The sequence below is a fragment of the Falco naumanni genome, chromosome 9 (genome assembly GCF_017639655.2).
Source record: "Falco naumanni isolate bFalNau1 chromosome 9, bFalNau1.pat, whole genome shotgun sequence".
Lineage (NCBI taxonomy): Eukaryota > Metazoa > Chordata > Aves > Falconiformes > Falconidae > Falco > Falco naumanni.
Genome location: NC_054062.1, coordinates 50,897,978 through 50,910,184, shown reverse-complemented (window position 1 = coordinate 50,910,184; position 12,207 = coordinate 50,897,978). Strand labels below are relative to the sequence as shown.

At 41.8% G+C, this 12,207-nt stretch overlaps 1 protein-coding gene across 5 annotated transcripts in view; it reads right to left on the bottom strand.

Moving 5' to 3' along the window:
* PTPRE (protein tyrosine phosphatase receptor type E) overlaps positions 1-12,207 on the bottom strand; it is a 109,019-nt gene that overhangs the window by 11,214 nt on the left and 85,598 nt on the right. For all 5 annotated transcript variants that reach the window (XM_040606249.1, XM_040606248.1, XM_040606246.1 and 2 more), the window contains 8 exons: positions 11,411-11,530; positions 9,435-9,595; positions 6,312-6,447; positions 5,789-5,938; positions 3,342-3,435; positions 2,429-2,505; positions 1,329-1,463; positions 393-518 (listed from right to left, as the gene is read on the bottom strand). In XM_040606249.1, coding sequence (XP_040462183.1) covers positions 393-518; positions 1,329-1,463; positions 2,429-2,505; positions 3,342-3,435; positions 5,789-5,938; positions 6,312-6,447; positions 9,435-9,595; positions 11,411-11,530 — 999 coding nt within the window. The remainder of the gene's footprint in view (positions 1-392; positions 519-1,328; positions 1,464-2,428; positions 2,506-3,341; positions 3,436-5,788; positions 5,939-6,311; positions 6,448-9,434; positions 9,596-11,410; positions 11,531-12,207) is intronic.

Here is a 12,207-nt window from a genome sequence, read left to right as displayed (position 1 = left end):
GCCCTGTAGTAGAGAAACATAAACGAAGAGCTGGTAGGCAGAGGCAAGTGCATGTGCTGTAAAATGCTGCGTAGGATTTAAAAATCTTGAATCAAATTTTCTTTTATGGATATATGGGAGATGGTAGAAAATACTGCAATAACAGCAAGAGCAAAACACTGGGGAGTAAAAAAACTCAAAAAATAAAACCCACACCCCAATTTGATCAACAACATGTTTTACTGACCAGAATTTTCAAAGTGCTTTAAGCAAAAATGTTTCATACAAGCTTCCTCTGGACTGGTACAGTGTCGGATGTTGATTGACCACATATATTTTTAGACAGAAATCCCAGAATTGGAGTTACATAATCCTATTGGTAAATACCTTCAAGTGCAAAAAAACCCCATTACCTGATTGTACGTAACTACGAAGTCCCTTATACTTATGGCATCTATCAGACTGTCATTCTTTATTTCTACGGTTATTTCTCCGTGAGTTACAGAGCCCTCTGATGGCCAGTACTGGCAGCATTTTTCCTGGAAAATTGAGAGAGAATTGTAGATGTTCCTTGAATTTTTTTCCAGTTATCTACGTTGTCATGAATCTCTGATATAGGAGGTGATGTACAACATAATGTGTTCTGAACAGTTTGTAATGAAAAGGCTAATAACCAAGAATACAGTAATAAAATATTTCTGTAACGTAGACCATTAAAATGAAAAGGATTTAGGAATCATATGGAAAGTACAGCTTTAAAACAGATTAGAATAAAAAAGGCGACTCCAGGAAGCAACGTGATGTTGTCAAAAAAGCCTCCCAAAACCAACAGTGAAAAACATTTCACAGCAGTAAAACACCCTGTTGCAGCGCTGAACCCTGAATCTTCAACCTGCAGCACACAGAGGTACACAGGACCCCATTAACTAATGATGTATTAGGAGAGATCCGGAATAAGCCACTGGAGCTTATGCTGGCAGAGCCAGGAGAGAATTTCTCACAAAAACTTTGTCCAGCTGTTCCCAAATCCCAAACTGCTGTTCCATGTCAGGCCCCCCCCTAAATTGTGTGTGTTTAATGTGAACTGGGACCTTTCACAAATCATAGTTTTCTGAAGCTTTGGTGGGTTTTCTGACAATTCAAGCAAAAGCAGCAACATTGGCCCACACCAAATAGTGAAGCATTTGCCCATTTTAGGAATTTTAGGAGAGGCAAAAAAAAAAATAAAAAAAATCTTGTATCGCTAGAATTTGTAGGCAACAAATAGTTCATCTAATATCAATGCTCATATTTTATAGCTGTTCACAGCAACTGCTTTGCTCTGGAGCTGGCAGCTGCAGGACGCATACCTGCTCCCTCTCCTGAACTTCTGTGAGCATAACGATGGTGTGGCACTTCCACTCCCACACCATCCGCCAGAAATCCTCCACCGTGTGTGGGAGCGGTCCCTGGGTGGCAATGAAGTAATCCTTCTGGCGATAGCCCTGCGGAGAAAGATGCTTGTGTCGTGACACACGGGTACCAGTGAAGAGGGACGGAGCTGACGCTCAGAGACAAGATGACCACTACAACCGGTGCTTCCCAGGAGCCACGCTGCTCGACAACATGATAGTTACTGCAAATCTGGTGACACTGAGCCCACCCGGTTCTTGCTCGTTGCCAGAAATGCAGGGAAAAAAAACCCAAACCAAATTCACAATCCCAAGTTGTATTTCATGATTTTTACAGTCACGGTTGAAGGGATGGAATTCTGCAGTAACTGAAAAGATTTCGCAACAAGATTATAACAAACTGCAGCTATTAGCTGTAGCACAGAATTAACACTGAACTCAATTTTTGGGCTACACTTCTACCTACATACTGATGCGATCTTCACAGCTGTAGTATCCACAATCCTCAATCACTAATGGGGTTTCACTGCTTAAGGATATAATTAATTCTCATATTTAAATAACAAGACACAGCGGAAGGTGTTGCCCAGGTTCCAACAGGAAGCCAGGAAGAAAGTCAGGGATTAGGGCAGGTCTGCCCAGGTAAACCCTGGCTCCCAAACACTGTGATAGCCTTTCCCTGAGCTAAACGTGGACTTTTCTTTTTCCTTTCCTCGGAAAAGCACATATTTACAACTGTTAACCTGACTGCACATAATGCGGCTGCTGGATGTCAGTTGTACCGCTAATTTGTTTCGCTGCCTGATTGCTAGAATTTAATCAAAGCCTTAGTTTATAAATCTAATAACCACAAAAACGCTTAAATTACACAACCGGTTAAACTGAAATTGAAAACACCAAATAAGAAATGTATTTGGAAACTCTCATAAGTCAAACCCAAACAAAAAAGCTAATGTTCTTCATAAGCCAAGTTGATTTTGTTTCTTTAAAAACACTTCTCAGCAACAGCAAAATACCTGACTTGCAGTTTAAATACATGAAAATATTTTTATACGTACATCTATGAAGGAAGCATTGATGTAGTCTGTATACTCTTGCCCTCTTTTCATCGACAGAATCACTCTATTAAAATCATCTGGGGAAAAGAAAAAGTATAGTCTTACTTTTACTAACTGTATGTTGACTGCTTGACTGTTAAATTTGTTAAAGAACCAACCCAACAAAACCGTTTAACGTCAAAGTGTGTCTCAAAGACCTTATCCAGGATTCAGTAAGTGTGTGGAGGAGGATGCTAGTTTTTGTGCTCTTGTTTTTTCCATTCACACAGGCTATGGCCACCAAGGTCTGAGTCTCTGTTTTGCAGGTGCAGACATTACAGTGCTGCTCCAGGCTATGCGAGGAATCACACAGAAAATACATCGGTTTAAAAGGTGAAACTGCTGAATTATTTAATTCAGTCCTGAAAAACACCTGATCACAGCAGATTTTACACTGATACAAGTAAAACCCAACTCATTAAATTGTTTGCAGACACTTTTATAAGGATATGACACTTCAGAAGGAGAGGATAGTGCTGTTTGTGTCAGGAAGTTCTCCAAACTTCACAGCAGATGTGCCTGCAGAGAGGACAACAAAACCAAGGGGACGGCTAATGGAACACCCAAAACCATGGGCTCTAGCTAAAAATGAAGGAAACCCAAAACCTACCTCTCTGGACAGTACAGCAGGCTTTGAAAGCATTTGTATTTTACAGGCAGAGAAGTTAAAACGTAAGACATATGCAGAAATTATTTGCAGAATTCCAGCTTCCAGCTTCAGGCAGGACATCTACTCTGGAGTTCTCCCAACAGCTGGATTCTGATACCAGCTGTACCGTTGTCAACTTACAGACCCAGCACGTACTCACCACAACCTTAGGAAAACCAGGTATTTATAGCACTTGTTTCTATATTTTACAAGTTGATCTCTTACATGGGATAATCTGGATGACTCTAGCTTTCTTCATATTGGCTGGAAGATTGCCAGTTCGCATGTTTTCTTTCATTATTCGAACATTTGTTAATTTCTGTAATAAAACACACAAATGAGGATAAGGGTTCATTGGAACAGAAGTGGCTCTCGCCCACCACGTCCTGTACTCAGAGGGGGTTCCCAAGGGTCTTTATTAACACGGTCAAAACCAGACTGACTTCTCACAAAAGCCACTTCATTGTCCTGTCCATAAGAATGAATTAAGAGAAACAGTCATGTAATTTTTGCGTACTGATAACTATTTAAGAATCTGAACGTACTCCCAAGGCATAGCAATCGAGTTTAAAGGTTGTGCAATGATAACGGATTTTAACATCTTGGGTCTGTGTGTTGTTTGGAGTTTTTTCTAAGACACTTTTGGACTATGTGAGCGTTGTTTCAGAAGCACAGAGTGCCCATTCCCTTTGACCAGGTCTCAGTTTCTTAAATCTGGCATTTAGATATTTAGTTTCAACAAAGCAGCCACTTTTGAAAATACCTTTTAATGAAAAGGTCTGCCTACCATTTTAGCGAATTATTTCATTTTGTTCTTTGCAGCCTTTACACCGGCAGAGGCAGACTGACCAGCTCACCGCCTGCCATTTCCCTCCAGCAGCAGCAGCCCCCAACCAGGAGCTTTGCCAACAGGCACCCCAGCCAGCCGGGCACTCGGTAACTGGCTTTGCATTTCCACGTTGTTTCCAAGTACTAGAAAAAAATTCTCTTGTACAGCCTTCACTTCCTTTACAGTCAAAACATTGACTGAATTCATAGTCATATTAATTTCATTCATATTACTATTATTGCAACCCTGTTCAGAGTATTAACACTCCGCTCCTTCCTTCCTGCATCTCTCTCCACTGGGCTGTGCTCTCCCTGCCGTACATCACCCTGTTCCTGGCACAACCAGGTTGCACGACTTCATCATGGACTGCCGGCCACCAAGTCCTGCAGCTTGGCTCTACACACTTCCAAGATTTTGCGAGTGAAGGGACCAATATCCTTTATTATTTATTCAGTTTGTGCTGACAGCATTCCCAGGACACGGAAGACAAACACTGCTCTTTTGCCTCAACTATTTTTTTATAGCAGAGATTACTCACCCGTGAGATTGTGCACGATAACAAAACAACAATAGGCTGCTTCTGCTGGGGTGGGACTTACCAGAAAATAATTATGGTTAGACAGCTGCATTCCAGAAACTATTTAATACACATTCAACTTCAATAAAAATTAATTTAATTTTCAAACGGCAAGCAGATTTTCAGGCCTGTATTTGCCAGGTACTGAGCTGCAGGAGCATATCTCAATTCCAGTAAAATCTCTAGTACTGGCAATAAATTCTAGAAAATAAACCCCTAGCCTCTGAGAAATTACTTTTCAGCTACTCTGTAATACTACGTTCAATAGATTTTACGTCAGAGACTCCCATACCAGTTACAACATCGCTCTACTCTTTTTCTGGTGTGGGTGGGCTCATTGCTCCTGGGCCAACTAAGTGCTTTTCAGAATACGAGGCAGAACTAAACGTTGTTCTTTGCACTTTAATGCAGCCTTGCTGGCACAGTGGGCAGCCAAAACAAACTTAGGAATTCTGGAAAAAGCAGAATACTTGATGTTTTTGCTTGCTTCCTCCCCTCAGGCAGCTCAATAGTTTTGATTTTTAGACTTGTTGATCAAAAATAAGTCTGGTGATGTAGCATTTTCTTTTCCCAGTTCCCAATTTCTGATTAAATTAATCTTTTAAAGGAAAGAGAGCATTCTGGGTAACTCCTATATGTCATTTAAGGCTTTAGACCTGTATATAGAATAAATACTTTAGCATAGCAAAAGTCATAAAAAAGTTCTAGCTATTTCCTCAGGACAATAAAGTCTATTTTAAACAAGATTGCAAACTGCCAGTGTGGTTGCTTTCTGCATTTGAGGTTTCTCCACTAAACAGAAATGCTTTTCTTTTTTCTTTCCTCACAGGTCTGGATACCCAGCACGAGATGTGTACATTCCCTGCAACTCTCTCTGCCCTCAGTCATCACAAAGTTAACGGTCCTGCTGAGATGCAAATTAGGTGCACATAATCCAGCTCCCTCTTCCAGCATTATCTGATCTGGCATCTAGTGCAAGACTGAAAGAATAGTTCCATTTTTCTTTTATAAACAAACAAAAAGCATATAGGAAAAGGTCCGTACACCAACGCAGCTTTGAATGAGCATTTGCAGAACAGGATGTTAAGCAAGGCTCCATTCACTGACTCCACATGACCCATTCACAGCAATCGCAAAATAAAAGAAGTTGCTCCATTTTGATGGACCTTTTCTTCGAAGGTTACACTTTTCCTGCTTTTGAGGTGTCTTTCTGGCTTAAATGTTTCCACACTTAGATATTCTATGGCAAAAGACTTGCATACTTACTTTAAACTCTTCTTCTAGCCCTATTTTGACAAGGTTTGGCGCTGCGTTCTGTGATGTTTGTAGATGTTTTTCTAAGGATGACACATCTAGTTCCGTGTCACCGTAGAGGTAGTATTCAAGTAAGGCTTGATAAATGAAGGAGTATTGCATCTGGAATGAACACAGAGGCAGATAAGCATACTGCAAAACAAGGAAGTGAAACTACCAATTTTGGCACTTTCATCCACCTAATCTGGTCTACAAGCTACTAATTATCAAAATATACTTTAAGCTAAACCAGAGTTTTCCTGTCACATCGGTCACATTCTCTAAAATTCCTTTTTACGTGCATGGGGAAACCTGGACGTGATACTTAAAGATAACATGCCTTATGGTGGTCTTCACAGCCCTAACACGCTTTTATCTTCTTCCCCAGCCCCACCCTCCTACTGGGCTTTGTTCATTTTCCAATTATCTAGCTATGCAACAGGACAGGACGTACTGGGAATGCACATCAGAGGGGAAATACGGAAGGTCCACTTACATCAGTCTGAACCATCTGCGGACGCTGATTACGGATTCTTGAAACAAACTCAAAAACATCAACTTTCTGCTCCGTGTGCATCATGTCTATGATGGCATCTATAACGATAAACGTGCCTGTGCGACCCACGCCAGCGCTTGAAAAGGAAACAAAACCAAACAAAAACCTCTCTGGAATTACCAAGTCTGCAGGAATTGCTACAGCAATGACACAGGGAGAGCTTACACTGTTTATACTAGATGGAAATATCACTGTGAAAAATAAAATTTGATTTATCTTAATGACAGTAAAAAACCCAAGGTGTGTAAGTCTTTAGCATAAAAAGTCACCTCTTAACAGCTTGGAAATTACAACATCAGAATTCTATTAGAAAAGAACTTTGGAAAAAAATGCTGCCTGACCAGCTAGAATAATTCAGTCCGAGATGAAATTTTAAATATTTTTTCTTATCTTTTCATTCTTTTCTGCTTGGTTGCTGTTGCATGCTGCTTAGATACTAGTTACTTGGTCTTGCTACAAGTTCTACGCTTCCCAGCACGGCTGTCCCAAATTATTATTTTTTTTAACATCCTTGAGCACCACGAGAGGGAGCACGACCATCACAGATGACATCACTCCAGCACGTTCAGCCCTTCCTGTCAGAGGAAAAGGGCATGGCATCCTGTGCCAGGCATTCACCGCTCGCCTCTAACCTGCTCTCAGCTTACTTTGTACAGCAACCGCTGTCATATCCACAAACACCTTCTGAAACACGACCAAAACGCCCTCCGTCCTAGCACGCTCAAAGATACAGATCAACTTCCCGCAAGGAAACGTTAGGTTTTTAAATAACACCAGAAAAAAGAAAACTTGCCTGCCTAATATGACTTAGTTCATACCCACGTGCACATACTTCCAACAGCAAATGCCACGTGAAACCAAAGCCCCGAAGCCCTCCTGTTCCACCAGTCCAGAGGGACGATGGAGACTAGCGGAACCATGGAGTACCACGGACCTCCACCAAAATTTCACGGAACTTCTTCACGGTGAACAAGCCCGCTATAACCTTCTGCCTCCAAATTCCTTTGCGTTTAAATCAAACTCTCGCTTCCTTTCGGTCTCGTTTGACCTCTGCCGCCACAGACGAGTCCACCTCGAGTCCCCCTGTCTTGACTTGCTGCTTCCAGAGATTTTCCTCTTCCTGCGTGCCCTGGAAACCACCTCTGAGCATGGGTCGCTTATCGCCAGTTCACACTTGTCCTTCATAGCTCAGTCCTGTGAGCTTTTACCCACTGCAACCCACGCTCAGCTTCGTCAGTTCCCTTCCCATTACAGATCTGATCCCTTTTGCACATCCTTGTTGCTGCCCCATGCCCCTGCCCCAAGGTTACCTGGCTTCCGATCAGCACCTAATTCAATCCTTGCATGTTCCTGCTACAGCTGGTAATTTCACCAGCCTTGACATTTGCCTTGGAAGTTCCCTGACTTTATCCATCCTTAACCTACTCAAAAGTATCCCTTACGCAGCTATTCCTCAATGTAGCAATCTGCTCACTGAAAAATTAGATTTCTGAAAACTTCTGGAAAAGAAAAGAATTGGCAGAAAATCCAGCTCCCCACCCCCTGCCCTTTTATCTGCTCTTCTTTACTTCCAAATACTAAATTAGTGTTTCATCAACTTCCAAAAGATTCCGATCGAGCAGTTTTTGTCAGGATGACTGGGTGATACTCTCATAAAAGCTCACTAAAAATGGATGGTTACTCACTATCAATGAGTTTCCCTTTCCTTTTTTCAACAATTCAATAGTGTCATATCCTGAACCGTAGTGGAAATTAAGTGTCACCTCTCTCGTTCTTGATTTCTAATGCAGGCTGAAGTACGGCACTAGCCCCTAGCACTGACACATAACAGTGTCACTGTGTCCCTTTGGACCATGATATTTAAACCTCTGCAGATTTTTATTAAGATATTTTCTGTTTTCCTTTATTTTGTCTCTACTTTTGCTCATTAAACTAAGTACAGCATCTCTTGGTAGTGCAAAATAAAGCTGAAGCCCAGTATGAGTCTCCACCGAACATCACGACAAAAGGCTATAAAAATATTGTGGGTTTCTCAAAGGTAAGACTATGTGAGACTACTAAAATCTTCTTTTTTAATTTAATGCTTTTCTTTAAGTCTCTTATATATGCCACCTGGGAGAGAAGATGAATCCTAGCAAGGCAAGATCTGGATGGAAATGAAGAAACAAAAAGGCTGGCTTGGTTGGGACAAACACGCTCTTTTTTTGACAGTGAACACTTCAAGGACTCTCGGAGAGTGTTTCTAGACATCTGACACAAGCAAGAGAAAAAGAAACATGTACAGCAATCTACAACCATTTCCTTAAAAACAAGATCCAGAAAGACAAAGCTGCTATTCTTTTCTTTTTATTCTAACCTCGCTACGATAATTGCTCCTGAAAAGACACTTCTCACTCAGTTGTGAGCTTACAGTTGCTATAGAGACTGCAATTATTCTCTGAAAACTGATTTGGAGTTTGTTTGTGGTTTCATTAACATAAGATCTCAAACAGTTTAGCACAAGCCTTTAATAGAAGGACGTTCATGTGTGTGTGACCGAATGAGTGGGAATATGTTCTGTATTGGTATGTAGCACATTTTTGAAACTGCAGCATTTCAGTCTCTTAAATGCAAGTCTTTATTCAAAACTTTCTAGGCACTTAATGGATAATTTACATAGCAAACTGCAATTTTATTGTGGGAGAAGTGGGGGATGAATTCTCAGAGGAGCATTTTGTGGCAAAGGTCACATATTTGTATTACGAGTCTGTTTTTCTGACAAAGAACGTATTTATACCAAACACTGGACATCACTCAGATAAAAAAAGAATAACCCAAACCAACAACTTCTGTTTCAAGTATTAAAGTGACAGCAAAGACAGATCTTTTGAAATCACTTTTACCCTGGGCTCTCAAAAGGCTCAGCATATTATTTCCCTTTACATAGATAATTACAAATAAGTAAGTAAATATATATACACACAAACTTTGTAGCCTATGAACAGAAGATTAAAATTTAGCTGTAATATTATACACGTAACTCCAGGCCAAGCTAAGAGAATGGCTTGACGAGCACATACATACCTACAGTGAACCACAATTGGTCCAGCATGGGCAGGATTCAATGTTTTGACTTTCTTCAGGAATTTCAGCATCCCAATAGGTGTGAAAGGCACCCCAAAATCAGGCCAGCTGGTAAAGTGAAGCTGTGTAACAAGCCTCGGAGCTTTACAGCCGTCATGAAGCTGCAGGGAACACACAGACTCAGAGTTTGACATTTCATTTTTCATTCAAAGATTTCTAAATAAACTGCTGGGTTATTTCTGCCTTTAATTCCTGCAACATTTGGAGCCTAACACAAGAATTGGAAATTTACAGTATATGTAAAATACAAGCACTGAGCAAAGCTACCATGCATTCTTAAAATGCATCTTTGCAGTGAAAACTGGAATAATCCCAGGATAGGATTGCAAAGAGTAAGACTCACAATTTATGTTAATAATGGATCAAATTTTAAGTCCTTTTTATAACAGAATCATAGAATGGCCTGGGCTGGAAGGGACCTTAAAGACCACCTAGTTCCAACCTCCTGCCACAAGCAGGGACACTTTCCACTAGACCAGGTTGATCAAAGACCCATCCAACCTGGCCTATTTCATTTATAAAATCCTCACAACGCTTCTTTTAGCAGCCTCAGCTGAAACTCACAACAGCCAGTCTAAACGTTCAGGACCTGCATTGCTATGAGAAGCCAAATGCCAGCTCTTGCCATATCACGTATGAAAATTGAAAGAAGGGCTGTGCCTCTAACAGCCAACGACCGACAGGTTCATGACCAGACCTTCTACTCTTCAAGAACAAACGAGAAGATGTTACCGAAGCAACAACAGCAGAGTTCAGCATCGTTTCACCTGCATGCACTACACACAGCCTATCTCTCAGGTTAGAAAGCGTGTCTGTCTCCCAAGCTTCCAGCCTGTTAGCCAGGGTCAAGGCCTGGAGAAAGCCAATTGGTTTTGTAAGATGCCTTGCCTCCATCAAGGGATAAATCAAGCCTGAGAAATGCATTCTGCCGAGATCAACAAGGGAAAGGCAGCCAGGTCCATTCATGAAGTTTCCAGCCCTTTGGCTCATCCAGCACGTATGTCTCTGCACCATTCTTCTTTCCCATTCTGCTTTCTGAGCAGTTTCTCTGAGCATTTTTGTCAGTGATGACTAGTCGCACCAAAGCGATCTCCATGCTGAATCTGCAGAGTTCGCTTTACAGTTCAATACTTGTAATTAATGCGGAATGAATCCACCCCTATTTTGAAGGCTTCCAAGCTGTCTGTGTAGTTCTACGCAGCTAGATGTGGTTCATCACCTCTCACCAGCCCATATTGTCTTCAATCTTCAGTCTAAATTAGATGACCGATCTAAATTACCAACAGAGTAGCCCTTCATTCAGAGATCTCCAGCAGTTTGCTCCCATACAAGGCTACACACTGTAGACAAGAGCAAAGTCAGCCCCACCAGCTCCCTTGTGATCTAAAGCTTTAACTCATGCCAGCGACCAAGGACACACCAGAAATCAAGCTGTAACACTGGGTGACGTTGGCCAACCAGATGCCCAAACACATCCAAATCCACTCATTTATTTATCAAACAGAAATCAAGCTGTAATACTAGCTGACGTTGGCCGACTAATATCCACAGATTACTCCAAATACCCAAACATATCCGAATCCACTCATTTATTTATCAAAACAACTTGTCCCAAAAAAGGTCAAGACACTGCTCCTGTGCTCCCTCACTGACAGTCACAGGGCATGACGTTCTGTGGCCCTGGGCTACAGGCAAGAAGAAACTGAGCAGAACCTCTAGCAATCCCTTACACCGCCGCTGATGCTATGCCTGCTGACCCGCAGAGCTTGCCTCTGCGTAGGCGAGCTGCTGCACCTTTCTCCGTTTGCAAATACGTTTAACTAATTTCCTGACTTTTTTATGCAAATATTCGACGTTGTAACAATTTGCTTTAAAAACTGAAATGAAGACCCAGCTAGAGCATTATTGTTACTTACCGACTGAACGCAGAACTTGCGGATGGTGTAGTCCACCAGAACTATGCAATCCTCCACGGACACGCGGATATTTCCGTAAGTCCAGCACCCTTGGTCAGGCCAATACTGATAACATTTTTCCTGTACAAAGGTACGGTGAGTTTTATAAAACAAGCCTGCTTTCATTGTTGGTCACCCATCAAATAACAATGTTATTTGAAAACAGTGTATGTTATGCATAAGAGCATGCAGAGTTTCTCATCTGGCACAATACAGCTTTGACACTTTGTTAGCACTATCGATGTTTAAATTTATGCAGGGAGGGTGAGAACAGCTTTGAAGTTGTTTTTTAACCTAGCCAGACCTAAACAGCTTTTGGTTTGCTTTGGTGTTTTTGTTAGGTGGTGCCTAATTGTGGGAACCGTGATGTCTTGACTCTACGTTTAAGTGTAGTCAGTGAGAAGTGCGAGGCGGTTCTCATTTGGAGTCATCAGCAACATCCAGATGTAGCCGTTCTGGCCTCTCATATTGGGAATGGGCTCTTCTTATGGACGGCCTTTGCTGTTTGAGCTTCACCAAGCAATGGTATAACTGCAGCAGAATAAAGCAGAAGCACCACCGCAAACAGGCAGACAAGGAATGCCCACCCTCCCAACCGCGGTGAGCTGACAGTGCCTGAATTACTTTTTCGTTATTGTAAAAAAGGCACGAAACAGGTACGAAGGCCAGCTGTCACACAGCGATACGGCACATCGTGTCTCACGAGTGCACCCTCACCTCCTCCCCAAGGCCAGCCACTGCTGCTTACCCCCGTACTT